The 14953-nt window shown below is 39.6% G+C and overlaps 2 protein-coding genes across 3 annotated transcripts; one reads left to right on the forward strand and one right to left on the reverse strand.

The window, feature by feature from the left end:
* Positions 1-253: 253 nt before the first annotated feature.
* Rab23 (RAS oncogene family member Rab23) lies at positions 254-5257 on the forward strand. Its single transcript, XM_068297055.1, has 4 exons — positions 254-566; positions 2971-3376; positions 3583-4005; positions 4087-5257. Exons 2-4 carry the CDS (start codon positions 3263-3265, stop codon positions 4366-4368), a joined length of 819 nt encoding a protein of 272 aa, XP_068153156.1. The 5' UTR covers positions 254-566; positions 2971-3262; the 3' UTR covers positions 4369-5257.
* Positions 5258-5656: 399 nt separating this feature from the next.
* Positions 5657-14838, reverse strand: Atg17 (autophagy-related 17). Of its 2 annotated transcripts, none has more exons than XM_068296050.1 (5): positions 14039-14838; positions 8250-11404; positions 7842-8190; positions 7679-7778; positions 5657-7435 (listed from the first exon to the last, which is right to left on the reverse strand). In XM_068296050.1, exons 2-5 carry the CDS (start codon positions 11183-11185, stop codon positions 6624-6626), a joined length of 4197 nt encoding a protein of 1398 aa, XP_068152151.1. In that variant the 5' UTR covers positions 11186-11404; positions 14039-14838; the 3' UTR covers positions 5657-6623. The 2 variants fall into 2 exon arrangements, with proteins under 2 accessions (XP_068152151.1, XP_068152152.1); XM_068296051.1 differs by lacking the exon at positions 14039-14838 and adding an exon at positions 12108-12138.
* Positions 14839-14953: the final 115 nt, after the last annotated feature.

Here is a 14953-nt window from a genome sequence, read left to right on the forward strand (position 1 = left end):
AGTTAACGCTCACTATTTAAAAAGCAAAGATTTAAAACATTAAAAACTAATAAATTACCAATAAATCTAAATAAACATAAAAAGTTAAATGGAAATGGGAGAATTTAAAAGCTATCTGAGTTAGTTTCAAACCTAATCCTATTGGCGAGCGTCTACTGTACCAGTTTCTCCAGGTGTATGCGGCTTGATTGTCTCTGGTTGACTTCAGTTTGAACAGAAACGCGGTAAGCAACAGGTGCTGCGATCGGTGTATCTTGTCGTTTGTTTTTTGTGTCTTTGGTTTTGTAGGTATTTTTTGCGCTATACGTTATTTATTTCTCCTATTCTCTCGCTCGCTCGAACGTTCGCTCACTCTTTAGCGCCCTAGCCATCAAAGAGTAGAAGAGACTTTCACTACGGGGTCAGATTTGAAGCCAAAGCTCCAAGCCCCGTCTCCGTCTCAAGATTTAATTAATGCGCTTCGCACGCGTTGTCTTTGCCTGCAAACGGAGTGTCGCAGTCGCATAGAGCCAAGCCAAGTTTGTTTTTTACAACCTGCGCGACTCTTCTCGGGGTTTTGGAACTTTGTGAGTTTTAAGTTTCGCGTTGATTTTCGCATACATACGTTTTTGTTGTTTTGTTTTAACATTTCAACTTCCATTCGTTGCTAGTTTCTCACCAAAAAAAAAAAAAAAAAGAGCCACAAAGCTATAAAAAAGCACCTATGAAAACTAAAAAAAAGACTGACTTTTGTCGTCAATGAAACCGCGCGACTCTTGATTGTACCGTTAGTGTGACTATTTAAACATAATTTTAATAATGAGGAATTTGCGCTCATAATTGATTTAAGTAGCGCAGCAACATTTGCATAATTTTCCACACACACATACACAAATCTTTATATGTGTGTAGTGGCAAGTGGAGCTGGAAAATTCGCTGCACTTCAGTTGCAACAAGTGAGTGTCTCTTTGTGTGTGTGATAGTGTGCTAGTGTGTGTATCTGTGTGTTGTTGTTCTGTACTTAAATGGACAAGTTAGAATCCACATTCCACACAACAATGGCCAAATGGCCATGGCTAAGAAGGAAATGGCCGAGAAAAACGGCAACTTATCTATTAGTTTGTGAGCAAATTTCAAAATAATTGCAGACATTCTAACAACAATTCTATCTCGCAGACATAAAGATTTTTTTGCTCAATTCAACAAACTAAACTAGTGGAAAAAGAATAGCAATTGATGGGCATTATTTGTAATTTCTTCTGACTCACACACTGACACACACATAGCCAGAGATACATACATACATTCACATAGATACAGTAGCTCTGTGTGTATGCAGGTGAAACAGATATTCGCTGCTGCGCATGCGTGCAGTTTGTTCTTTTATCTATGTATCTATAAACATCCCACACAAAAAACATTTAGATTTGTGCCAAGCTCGGTTGGCCTACACATATGCTTATTGATCTAAATCTTGGAGTATATCACCGCTGGCCTTAATTAGCATAACAATAGACCAACAGAAAAACCGAAGGCATAAATAGTAATAACCCCAAGCTGGAGCAAAAGAAGAATGTGGCACCCAAAGCGAAAGAGTCACAATATAATTAGAACGAGCGAAAGGCATCAAAGTGCCACACATTGGGTTAAAGAACAACCAAAAGAAGAAGGAGAAAAAGACAAATGCCAAAGGTGATTCCCAGGTGTGATAAAAGGTGAAATGGAAATGCAAAATACCAAATGTGGTGTGACCACTACCGATTGCCAATCGCCAATTGCCAAATGAGAAATGCAATTCAAGAAAATTCTGCATAATGTTATTAATGATTGGAAAAACTCTCTGGACAATGAATAATGTTTCATTCATTCAAAGTTGGCATTCTCTATAAACCGTTAACTGTTTTTTTTTCTTGACCTTGATACCATGCAAAATCGAAAAACTGAGATTCGTTGAGTAACTTTTAAAATATTGGAAAATAAACTTATACAATTCATCATCATTGTCAAGAGTATAAGAAACTGATTACTAATCAAATATAACCACAATTTTATGACTTTAGTCAGTTGATTTATATCTAAAAATAACACAACTCTCCATAGAATATATACAGAATACATGGAAAGAATACAATTTGTTGCATTCTATAAAATCTAGAGATTAATTTAAATTGCAAATTTCTAAAATACAGGGTAAAGAAATTATATTTTGAGCATTTCTTTTGTTAGTCTTTTCTATGTTTACGATTTTCAGTTATTAATTATAATTTTTAAGGTGAAAAAAATTCATATTTGACCACTAATTTGATTAAAAAATTTGTATAAATTTAGCCATCAAATCGAGTGTTTGTTTGAGGTAACAAGAAGTTATTTAATTTGCATATCTATTGTTTATTTCCATTTCTATTATTATGGCGATTTATTGAATAAAATTCAATTCTATTCTTAGCAAAGCAATCCCACGTATTTCTCCCCGTCTTGTCCGTCCGCCCACAAAGATGCCAAGGCAAATAGTGTATATAGTAAGTGCCACTTGAAATTTTACATTTCAAAAGAATTCATAAGCACGCGCTAATGCTAATACCATGCCACGGAATCACCTATCTATGTTCCCTTCCCTGCCGTTCTCCCACCTCTTTTAGTCTTGGCACATTTACCTGTATGGAACGTACCTGTGATGGGGCACCTGTTGTAAAAAACGTAACCGGCTGCTCATGCGTGTTCACATTGCGTCTTATTAGAAGTCGCAGTCCGTTGACCAAACAGGAAAGCCAAAGAAAAAAGACCAAAAACACAAAAAAAGAAGCAACAAAACTTACGAATGAAGACAACACACACACAACGTAAATGACGGCTTTGAAAACCGGTTAATGTGAAAATGAAAGAAAAACTCTTTTTTGTATTTTTTCCTTATGGATAATGTTGTTTTTTCGATGTGTTCGAAAGGTAGTAAAGTCGTCGTCGCCTGATGATAATGTTCGTTTTTCTTTTCAGAGAGTTCCACTCTTCGAATTTGGTGAAATCAATGCGTAGAAAGTGAATCCATCCATTGACATTACGCAAAAAGTTTTTTTTTTGGAGGAAAAGTGAAAAGCGCTGTGGAAAATACCAATTGACAAATCCAAAAAGAGAAAAAACTAAAAACTTCAGATTGATTGTGATTGCCGTTGCGTGCAGGAGCGGAGCAGAGATTGTTGGCTTTAATTGCCAGCTGGATTTTGGAGAGACCAACATCGGGCCACCTGCTGCCGGCTAAATAGCAGAGATCAGTGCGAGCGGCCAACGTATGCGGCTAATCCAAACAGCAACGGGCGGTACTGCTGCGACTGTTCTATTGGGAGAGTCGCAGTACAACTATACCAACATGCGTGAAGATGACATCGAGTTGGCCATTAAGGTGGTAAGTTAGCAGCAGCTGCCTTCATTAGAATGATGAATGTGAGTGGCATGGAGTTCAAATGGGTATTGGAATAGAAATAATGATGATAGATGTAGCACCCAGTGGTAAATAATCACGAAGCCGTTTTGATTTAGACCACACAGTTCTAGACATGAAAGAAGATTTAAATTATTAATTGTTAATATCTTTTCTTCGCTGATCATTAGGTCATCGTGGGCAATGGAGGTGTTGGCAAATCTTCAATGATTCAACGGTACTGTAAGGGCATTTTCACCAAGGATTACAAAAAGACCATTGGCGTTGATTTCCTAGAGCGGCAGATTGAAATCGATGGTGAAGATGTTCGCATTATGCTTTGGGACACAGCTGGGCAGGAGGAATTCGATTGTATAACAAAAGCATACTATAGGGGAGCACAAGCATCCGTGTTGGTCTTCTCCACCACAGATCGTGCCTCATTCGAGGCCATCAAAGACTGGAAGCGAAAGGTAGAGAACGAATGCAATGAAATACCCACAGTGATTGTGCAAAACAAGATAGATCTCATTGAGCAGGCTGTGGTCACTGCCGATGAGGTGGAGACTCTGGCTAAGATGTTAAATTGTCGTCTAATACGAACCTCTGTTAAGGTAAGTCCCCCCGCCATCACCCACCAAAGAAAGATGAAAATAGTCGATGACTTGTCTTTTTTTTGTTTTCGTCATCTACAGGAAGACATCAATGTGGCTTCCGTGTTTAGATATTTGGCCACCAAATGTCATCAGCTGATGACACAGAGCTATGACCAAGCATCTGGTGGCACGGGTAACCAACAGCAATCGTCCACGCATCCGCCCTACAGTAGCACGCCCACAATTAGTGCATTTAGTCCAACATTCACCAAGTCGAGCAGCGGCACAATTGTTTTGCGTCCGGCCAAAAAGGGGAGCGGCAGCGGTTCAAGTGCGGCGCGAAAGCGCAAAATTGTACTCAAAAAGTGCGGTATATTGTGATGAGGTGATCGACGGGAGCAGCGAACGGGATGTTGGCAATTAATAACTGGAGCATATTTAACGCTTAATTATTTTAAGAGCCTAATGAAGTCGTAGCCATGACGTAGCCAGGCAGCCAGCCAGCCAAGCGTTGGATGCAACCACAGTCACTAGTCGTGCACAGACTCTGCATGATGTGGCCCAGACAAGCTGCTGCAACTACAGAGAGCATAAGCAAACCTAAACATTTAGAAATTTCCGCAATAGCCGGACATCTAGATACTCTTGGATATTCTAAAGAAATACCATTTCTCAAATATCACAATACCCCCATTCGTCAAAGGGTATTCATCGAAATATACACAAAACAACGGAGAAGAACTATTAATATGCATTAATTAAATGCACATACTGAAAATTTTAGCCTAATTAGCAGATAGATAAAGCAACATTGTATGTATTTATGCCCACTTTTGATTAACGGAGACTGATGCAGCATTGCTTCTCATATCGTATTTGTATGTACATATATACTCGTATCGTACCCACTCATCTATCTATCTATCTATGTATATGTATACACCTAGTCTATAAGCATTGCCCTCTTGCCTAACACTCAAAAAAAAAAAAAAAAAAAAGAAAAGATAATAATAACCGACCAATTCTAAAGGCTTTTTGGCACGCTAACCACTCCCATATATCATGTGAAATCCTTTCACCAATTAGCCTTGGCAAAATGTGCAATTAATTTATTCGACTTATATAATTATTAACTAATTGCTAGGCATGTCAATGCGCTATTATGTAGACCACTTAATAAAATTTTGATCGTATCCAAAATGTTTTGGCGAAAGGCAAAATATAAAAAATTTCAGTCCTGTAAGACAATAAAAATATTGAATTAATGCTACTATATTACAGAATACATCACGAATTGTGTTATTTGCTAAACATTCAAGACGAACTACCATAAATGTAAGGTTCATTCAATCATTTGTGAGAACGGATTGAATGAAATTCTATATATGTATGTATGTACATATATGAGAACATTTCCATATTCATAGGCAGATAAGTTTTTGGCCTTATTTTAGCATAACCAAACGAAGAAAATTAATTAAAGAATACCTTTTTAAATTTTGACAGTTTTTATTTAGTTTTGTTTACCACTTCTTTTTCTTTTTTGTAAGCTTGACATTTGATTTTTGTTTTTATTTGTTTTTTTTTTTATATATTTTTTTTTTATTGTTTTTCTCATTTCCTTGTTTAAATTTAAATTTTTTAAAGTAAAATTTGTTTCTATTTACAGTTATGCGTTCATTAAATTGTTCTCTCTTCGCAGCGAACACAGTAAATCATTTTATTTGTATATATCATTAGTTTTTGTTGTTAGTGATAAAGGCAAAATTATTCGTCGTTTTTTATATTCCATTTCTTTTTTTATATACATTAAAGTAAACAAAAAAAAAAACAAAATAAACAAGAATATGAAAAGGGGGAAAGAGAATGTCTGTCTGTCTGTGTGTCGTGAGTGGTGGTTATGTTTGTAGGCGTGGCTCTACGCCCAATCAAATTAAGTGTATGCCCAATTTTTTGTTAAATTCCTATAAAAAATAGAATTTTGTATACATATGCTAATCTAAATTTACTTGCTACAAAGAAAAGTGACTTGAAAATAAGACAACTTTCTTGGCACTTAACACAATGAAAATGTTGAAAATTGGAAAAGTAAATTGACCAAAATAAGAATTAATTAAAAAATATATATGTTGTAGATACATTTTGATTATAAAGTAACCTTTTTAAAGTACATCATTTTTATTTGAAATAAAAATTTTGAAATTTTTCTGTAGTGTGTATGTGTGTTCGTGTATGCGAATTGGTGGGTGAGTGTGTGCGAGAGGGTAGTTGTGGGACATTATAAATTTTTAACTCATTTTCAGGAGTTTTTGTTAGCTTTCTGTTTCATGGATAATATTATATATTTTGTCGAGTTTAACTACATTAGAATTTGTATTGTAGTTTTTGGATTTAAATATTGTTTTCTTTTTTGTTACGGCTGCAGTTTGTAAATTTTAAATTATTTAAGTATTTAACTTGTTTGTGTTGTAGTTGTTGGTTGTCTCTTCTGTAGTTTATGCCCTATCAGATCATTGTTTGATTGGACTCTAATAAAATAAAAGATTTGTTAGCCTAGGGATACACCCTCCGCATATAAGTAGGTATATTGTATATATATATATATGTATGTATATATAACTTCCAATTGTCGTACACTATTCGGAAATGGTAAAATCAGCTTCATCTTTACCTTCCAGAGAGCGATACTCATCGGAATCCTCGCTAATGGTTGCCGTACCAATCGACATTGGTAGCATTGGTGCTGTGCTTATCATAGGTTCCGTATCCAGACTGACTATTGATATGGTGCTAGCAGTCGTTGTTATTGCAGTTGCTGATGTTGTTGCGGTTGCTGTGGGGGGCACATAAATGGTAATAGGTTCATCTCCATCATTTGCTGCACTTAATGTAGCTGCACTTGTATTTGTATTTGCAGTTAGAGTTGTGTCTAAATCAGCCACAGGCTCCACTTGAGCGGCTGCCTCCTCATGTGGTTGTTGTGGATCTTGATGTTGTAGTGTTAAGGGTTGTGTTATTATATCAGCAGAGGCCAACAGTAGATCCAATTTCAGTTTGCTCGATGCCGTTGGCTGCTCTGTTATCACAGACTGTGCTTGAGTTCCTGGTGGTGATGGTGCCACCGCTGTTGTTATTGTTGATGTGGTTGATGCCATTGTTGTTGCCATTTCTGCTGCTGCACCTGCTGTGGATGTTGTTGCAGTCACTGTTGTACCGCCAGCAGCAATCAGTTCATTCTCCTCACTGACACTTATATAACGACAGCTTTCACTTAGCAACGATGCCGATTCATCATCCTCCTCATTGACACTGGTTATGCTCACTGTGCGCTCTTTGATACTCTGATACACACTGCCCCCGACACTGGCAGGTGCATCGGTGACATCTCTAGGCCATGATGTCAAAGTTGTCAGTTGCAGAGGTTTAATGGCAACGGTTGAGCTTATAGCTAAAATGAATAAAGCACAAATTAGGTATTACATATAGAAGCAGGGATTGTAAACGAATTATATTAATCAAATGACTTAAAATATCTTTAGGTGTATATACAGGAATAAGAAAACGTTGAAGATTTTACATTTGACAGCACGAAAGCTATGTGTTTTAACAAGGTTTTACAAATCTATTCAGTTCATTTACTTATAGTAGTAAATAGGTGATGACTGGAGCGCAGAATATCGTTATTACTCACATTCTAAACGCTCGCGACGCTGAGGATTTCGAGATGGTAATGGCGCAAGTTTGATGCGATAAAATTTCGAGCCTTTGCTGACGCGATAGCGATTTTCATTCTACATCAAAAAGAAATGGATACGTGTTAGGTAAAAACAAATAATAACTTATAGAATTAATACCTTTCGAGCCTGACAATATTCCTTGTCAATCACTCGTCCAATGGCATAGTAAGGTAAAGGAATTTGATTTAGCTCTGCCACTGCCAGTGATGGGGGCGATTCTGCACCAGTTGGACCGGTTGCAATTTGCTGGGTAGGGGGAGCGACTAGCTGAAGGGCGGGCAAACTATCAGCATGGACAAAGTACAAGGTAAGTGAGTCTTGGACGACCATGAACTGGCCATGACGTATGCTCCAGACAACAAAGACATAATCACCCTTGCCACAGCCCTCCAGTGCAATATATCGATGACCGGAGCTGGACTTAGATCGGGCCATAGCTGTATTCGAAGGCGGATCATAAATCGAACTAAAACGAATAAATTTTTTATTAGTAACAACCAAAGTTAAATTTTATTCAGTGCATACTTGCGTAGAGCAGCCACACTTTGCTCCATTGCTATGCGTTTGGTTTTTTCCTGGCAGAGCTCCTCCTCCAACCGGCTCTTGTCTCGATCCAGATATTCAATTTTCTCCTTGAGCCAACTGTTGCCCCCATCCTCATTTGTGATCATCTCCAGACGGGTTTTTAGCTGATAGGTCTCCTGCATAACAACTTTATTTTGTTCTCGGAGCTGATCGAGCTGACGCTCCCTGTCTGCCAACATATCTTTCAGTATACCCACATTGAGCATCACAGATTCGGAGTTAATTGAAGGAAGACGAGACTGCCAGAGCGAACGCTCGGTCTCGATGGCCTCCGTAATGGCACGTTCACGCTGTGCAATCAGGTCCTGTCGCTGCTGTGCCAACAACTGCTCCACATCGACACCGGCACTGGTCACACTGGCACTGCTTGTAGGCCGTTCCAATTTCTCTAAGCTGCAATCAGATGGTGAACGTTCCATTGACGTCATCAATTTGAAGCGGCAACGCAACGATTCCAACTCAGTTTTGTGCTCATGAATGAGTTGTTCCCTTGCCTGGGCCACTGCAGCTAGTTTATCACGTTCGGCCAGGTCCAATTTGCGCCGCAGATCCTCCAGTTGCTCTTGAGCCGCGCGTTCTCGCTCCTCGCTCTGCATGCGTAGGAGATTCAATTTGTCGTGCAGCAGCAGCAGTTCCGACTGGAGTTCATCCTGATAACTGGCGGCATCCTGACGAAAAGTATTCAAATTGTCGCGAGCCTGAGCCACACCCGCAAGCGCCAATTTGGACATCTTTTCAAAGTCACTTCGGATTTGGGCAGCGCTATTTGCATTATCCTCTGTCAATGTGGTGGCACTGAGCATGAGCAATTGATCGGTCGCCGTGCTACGGGCCATTTGCTCCAATATTCCACTGGTGGAGGTACCCACACATTTGGATGTCGTGGTCAGTTTTTCGAATTCAGTTTCTGTGTCCGTTTCACAGTCGGAGGCAGATGCCTGTGCCATGGCTTGCAGTTCGGCCAGACGAGGAGTAGCCAAGAGAGGCTCTATCTCGTTTGCGGTTTCAATTGTGGGGTCTTCATCCGATTCCACCTGTTTAATTTCACCGGAACGATTGACAAAGAATTGTATCACAGATTTCATATCCGGCAACTGCAGCTGAGCAGCCAACTCGGGCAGTTGCACGGAGAGCAGTTCGATATCAGATCTGCTCAACGGCGGGAGACGCGTATCAAAACTTAGGGGATGCTCATTAGCAAAGGCCGGCGGCATGTCGCCCAAACCGGGAAAGAGGATATTTAGAAAGTGCCCATCAAAGCTGGCATTGAACTCCTTACGCCGATTCAGCTCCTCGCTATGGATGCGATTAAAGTCCACGGAGAGACGAGATGCCCACTGACGGAATTCATCAGAGAAGATTTTTCGACGAACCACCTCTGCCACGGCGGCTACATAGGTACTGGGTGCCCGATGAATTTGTTCAATGATGCCAATATGACGCTCTGCCCGCCTCAAACAGCGGTGATAGAAAAGTAGACGATTGTCAAACTCGCTCATTCCGTTCTCTATCCATACTATGCGTCGCAGACGCGTATGCAGATTCCGGCCCAGTTCATCCTTGGAGTTGGCTATGCAACGGCAATACTCGCGAATTTTCAAATGATTTTCCAGCATCACCTGCAACTGAGAGCGATGCGACAAACAGAGATCGGGCAATACGGAATTGTCGCGCAAATTTTGGGCACGGGCCTCGTTCTGCTGCAGGGCAATGGCTTGCTCCTTCTGGTCCTGCACCATTTTCGCAATCTTAAACTTGAACTCTTCGAGGCGGCAGAGGCGCTCACCCAAGCCCTTTATCTCCTTGACTTCGCTTTGCTTGGCCAATTTGATGATTTGCTGCACTTCCTCCTTTAACTTTTCATAGATTTCGGCACTGAATGTGTTTAGGCCTTGAATGCATTCATCGGACATGACTTGCAGTGCATTGTGATTGCCCTTCGAGTTAATCCACTGCAGCAGATTTAGACTGTGGCGACGAGCTATTGATGAGCTGGTGGTAGAGGTTTGCGATGTGCGTTCCTGTTGTTCGGCTTGCTGTTCAGACGACACTCCTGCCACTTCTGCCGCCTGGTCAACATCGTCGTCACCCATTTTAAGCTTTTTATTAGGTGAATCCGCTTGAGAAGATTCGCTTAGAGTCACAGCCTGTTCTTGCCCCTGCTGTTGCTGCTGCTGTTGTTGTTGTTGTTGTTGTTGGGCAAAGACATCATCATTATATAGCAGCTCATCAAAACCATGAAAATCCGCCTCAGCCAGATTCATTAATCCTGGCAGTATGGTAATCCTGGCCAGCTGTTTGAGATCATCTGGGAAATTTCGTAACAACTCCTGATAGCTTTCCCTCTTTTCCAAATGTCGTTCAAAGGATTGACGAAAGTTGCGGAAACGCTCACTAAATTCATTTGTCAAGTCCTCCATGTTGGCCACCACAGCTGACCATCCCTGCTGTTGCAGATGTTGCTCATGAACCAGACGCTCGCACAGAGTTTCCTCCTTACGGGCCAGCTCTCTCATATGCTGCGCTAGATGGGCCCTCTGACGCACTGTCTCCAGCACCGCTGGCAGTCTGTGGCTCTCTTCCACTTGGCGACGGAGTTCGGTGTCCGCATCATTGTTGGCTACTGTCGGCGCCAAACGTTCATCCCCAGTAAGAAACATATAAATGGGATTCGTGTCGGTGCCGGCCGAGTAGCACGAGACCTGGGTGGAGTGAGTTAGCATCTCGCCTCCGCTAACAAGCAGTACAATATTGGCCGCGGATATCCCATGATGACGCTGTATGGTCTCTTTCAAATTCTCCACCGACGAGAGGGCGACAGTCATGTCGAAGCTAAGCATTCGACCGACGTCCACATGGAATACGTACAGCATCATGGAGCCGTTTCACACCTTGATGCAGTATAACTCCCTAATGATACCCTCCAGCTGCTGCTGCACCTCCTCCGCTGGGCCTTCTCCACCACTCCTCTTCACCTCAGGGTCGTGTCCTTTCTTTTGTTTTGGCAGTGCTTCAAATAAAATATACGTATATATGTTGCTTCATCTGTGTTTATAGATGTGTGTGTGTCCGCTTCTTTGTTTGTTGCGGTTATGCTAAAAACAGAGAGAAGGAGAGAGAACAGGTCAGTTAACAGTCTCTGTTAAAAGTTTATTATAGAGAAGTGCTACAACAGCAGTATTAAATTTACTTATTTATAAATATATCAATAATATCATCTTATGCAACATAACAAATTAGTTGTAAATTTAATTGCTTTCTTATCAGATTTCGAAACCTCTGATCAATTATTGCTAGCAATGAAATGGAGTTGGCACTGTGCCATCACTGTTGCTGTTAATAATTTTTGGATTCTGTTATGTTAAATTCTTTAAACAGCTGTTAGACATTGTGGCGCTAATCTATCCCTTTCTCTCTCTTACTTTAGAAAGAGAAGCCCGGAAGGGGGGCCAGTTCAAATGTTAATGACTAACTGGGCCATTTTCAAGTCGCAATAAACAAAATAGCGGTTGCGATTTCGAAGCTTTTTTATAGAATTTGTTTACAATTTGTCTGGGGCAAAAACGAATTTGTTTTTGTGCTAGTGTAAAAGTGTTTTGATAAGCCGCCGACGCCGCCAACGCCAACGACGGCAATTAAAAATAGTAAACGCCGCTGACTTAATGTAAATCGCACTTTACACACGCTCACAAATACACATAAATACATGTTATGTACAATAACACATACACACGCACATATATAAAAAAATATACATACATACATATGTATAAATAAATGTATGTATTATCAACGCACCTCGATTTTTAAACACGTCTAGACTGGCGGGCGGAGCAAAAGCAACTGTGTAAGACAAAAAGAACTCTGCACGTGTAAGATCGAGCTCTTGTGGATGTGCGTGTATGTGTGTGCGAGAGAGAAATAGAGATTAAAAGAGAGAGAGAGAGAGAGGGAAGAAAAGAGGAGGCTAGAGCACATGTGTTTGTTTTTGCATTTACCTGACTTTATGTCCTTTTTTACCTAACAAATAATATTTTAAAAACAAAACTCGAGGAAATTTTCCAAAGATATTTCAACGAAAGCTGATGAAATACCTGGAAAGGTTTGCCTAATGACTGACCGTTTAGGGGATCTCGTTAAAACTCCGTTTTACAACTTTTGGTGAAATACTCGATGCAAAGCGCGAATGACAGCGATCAAACAATTAATCATCATAGAAATGCATGCGTTTCACCTAACGTTGAACACGTCAACAACTCAACAGATAAGAACTTCGTAATGCGATTAAATTTAATATTAAACTAAAGTCTATGTAATTAAACGCATTTCGTGGACATAAATAAAATTGACAGACAGTGATAACTGCTGACGATATTACAGTCGTTTAAATAACAATATCTACACAAAAAAAAAAAACAAAAGCCTATTCCTACCAGCTAATATCTGTAGCTGTGCCTTGATTTCATTGATAGAATGTAGCCCTGAACCTTGCTTTAGATCCCGATCCCAAACTCGAATCCCCAACACAGACCGCCAACTGATTACATCGAATGTTAACGACAGCAGCCGCCGAGCAATGTTTATCAGCATTGTGGGGTGCCCCCTACCGTGCAGCACGCAGCGCCCAGAACACCATGCAATGAAAATGTGAAAGTGGAGAGGTTTGGGGGAGAAGGATGAGGGGAGGGCGTTAATTAGAAATGTCACTTCTTGTGTGAGTTTGTCGTTTTTTTTTTCTCCTCTTGCTGTCGCTTTTTGGTTCGTTTTTATTAATGTTAGGCCATAAAGTGTGAATCAAATGAAGCAAAACGCCATAAAAACTTCAGCTGCAGTTGTTTGTTTTCGTTTTGTTCAAGTTAATGTTAATGCTTAATGGCAGTAAATAAGTTAACTAACCAAAATATAAACACAAACTTAAGGCGAGGCCAACTCAAACAGACTTCAAGGCACAAATAGTAAAATTGCAATAACAAAAGCAAAAGACAAATGAGCGATAAGGAAATTGCCCATGACGTCATTATTTTATCTTAAAAACACAAAAACAAAAGCACAACAAATGATTATACACAAGCAACAGCTGATGCAGTGACCAAAAACAATTACATATTACAACTTGAAAGCTTCAAAATTTCTAGAAACAATCAAGTGAAAGATCTTTTGCCAAAAATAGAAGACGAGAATTACCGACCCTTGTGATAAGGATTGGGGACATATTAGATACAGCAATAGAGTTACATATATACATACATACATATACTGATCGTACGATAACATCTGGTTTTTTAAACTTTATCAATAACCCTTGCATAAATATTGGTATTTAATAATTTATGTATCTCAAGCCCTTGCAATAAACTTCTTCCATACCAATAATAAGGCATAGGAATATAATTTCTTTATATATGCAAATTGTTGCAATGAATTGTAATTTAACTCGAGCAGGCGTATCAAAAAAGACAATAGCAACAACAAACATAACGACAAGACAACAGAGTAAAAAGAAAATGGCAGCAGGTGTAACTGTAAATGTAACTGCACCATGCACCACTAAGGAGCGGTGATATGGGGTAGCAAATGTGAAAGGATGGTGGTGGTATCCGCCGTATTTAAAAATTTGTGCAGCAAAAAGGGCGTCATCGTTTTTTATTTTTCACATATTTAAATCGTATTAGTGTGTGAGAATAAAACTATAACTAACGGTTAATTAAGTAGACAGCGTACACACTTACCTTGTAATCTTTAATCAATTTTCACAATGGAGCCTCCACGTATATGTGTATATGTAGAGTGTGTTGTTATGTGTGTCCGTGTGTGTTTTGGTTTTAATCAATTGAAAACGCGCACGAACACAATCGCTGCAAATTATTTACATCAGCTGGGCTTTGTGTGTGTGTGTGTGTGTCTGTAGGGCTGTGTGAGAGTGAGCCTGTGTTTGTGTGTGTGTATAGCAGCAGCGACGTCAACAACAAAAGCTGGCCCCCAAACTTTTGCCTTTTTGCTTGTTTTGAATGGGTTTTTTCTGGCTGCTCCAACTTCTTCAAAATATAATAAATATTATTTATGTTTTATTGCATGTTTTTAGGACGCAGATTCCGTTTCTGTTGGTATTTGCCTTCCTATTCCTTATGCTTCTGTTAATTTAAAGCTATTTTCGTTGCGTATCAAATAAGTGTATGTAAAACTAAAAATCATTTGCCCAGCCAGCGTTTAGTTCATTTAATATGTTATTCATGCAAAAACAATTTTTCGCCTTCTTCTTTGCGCCTCCGTCTCGCCTCTCGCTTGCCCCTTCGTAATCTATTTCTTTGTCTATCACAATTGCGTTGTTGTTGCTGCATTTGGCAGGCATTTAAATCGCGTCAATTTTTTTCGCCATTCGCACGACGGGCATTTACCCGTTTTTGTTTGTTATTATTACATTAAATTCACTCACGCATATTGTTTAACTTCTTAAATTTCTAATTAAATTATACCATATAAAAAATTAAATAACGCACTTCTGCTCTGTTTGTGTGTGTTGTTGTCAGTGGCTGAGCCAGTGTTGTGAAAATATTTGGTAGTTTAGCAACACTGAAACACAATCAGGGCTGCATGCGATTAAAACTCTGTTCTAGTAACTAGAGACTGTCAGTGTGACCGTTTTT

This window comes from Drosophila tropicalis, unplaced genomic scaffold (assembly GCF_018151085.1).
Source record: "Drosophila tropicalis isolate 14030-0801.00 unplaced genomic scaffold, ASM1815108v1 contig_859, whole genome shotgun sequence".
Lineage (NCBI taxonomy): Eukaryota > Metazoa > Arthropoda > Insecta > Diptera > Drosophilidae > Drosophila > Drosophila tropicalis.

Bases quoted from the DNA above. Each gene is read 5' to 3' on its own strand.
- Rab23 (XM_068297055.1), top strand. From the start codon at position 3,263: ATGCGGCTAATCCAAACAGCAACGGGCGGTACTGCTGCGACTGTTCTA. The intron at 3,377-3,582 runs GTAAGTTAGCAG...GCTGATCATTAG, and splicing joins TCGAGTTGGCCATTAAGGTG to GTCATCGTGGGCAATGGAGG. The intron at 4,006-4,086 runs GTAAGTCCCCCC...CGTCATCTACAG, and splicing joins TAATACGAACCTCTGTTAAG to GAAGACATCAATGTGGCTTC.
- Atg17 (XM_068296050.1), bottom strand. From the start codon at position 11,185: ATGATGCTGTACGTATTCCATGTGGACGTCGGTCGAATGCTTAGCTTC. The intron at 8,191-8,249 runs GTATGCACTGAA...TATTCGTTTTAG, and splicing joins AGTGTGGCTGCTCTACGCAA to TTCGATTTATGATCCGCCTT. The intron at 7,779-7,841 runs GTATTAATTCTA...TTTTTGATGTAG, and splicing joins AATATTGTCAGGCTCGAAAG to AATGAAAATCGCTATCGCGT.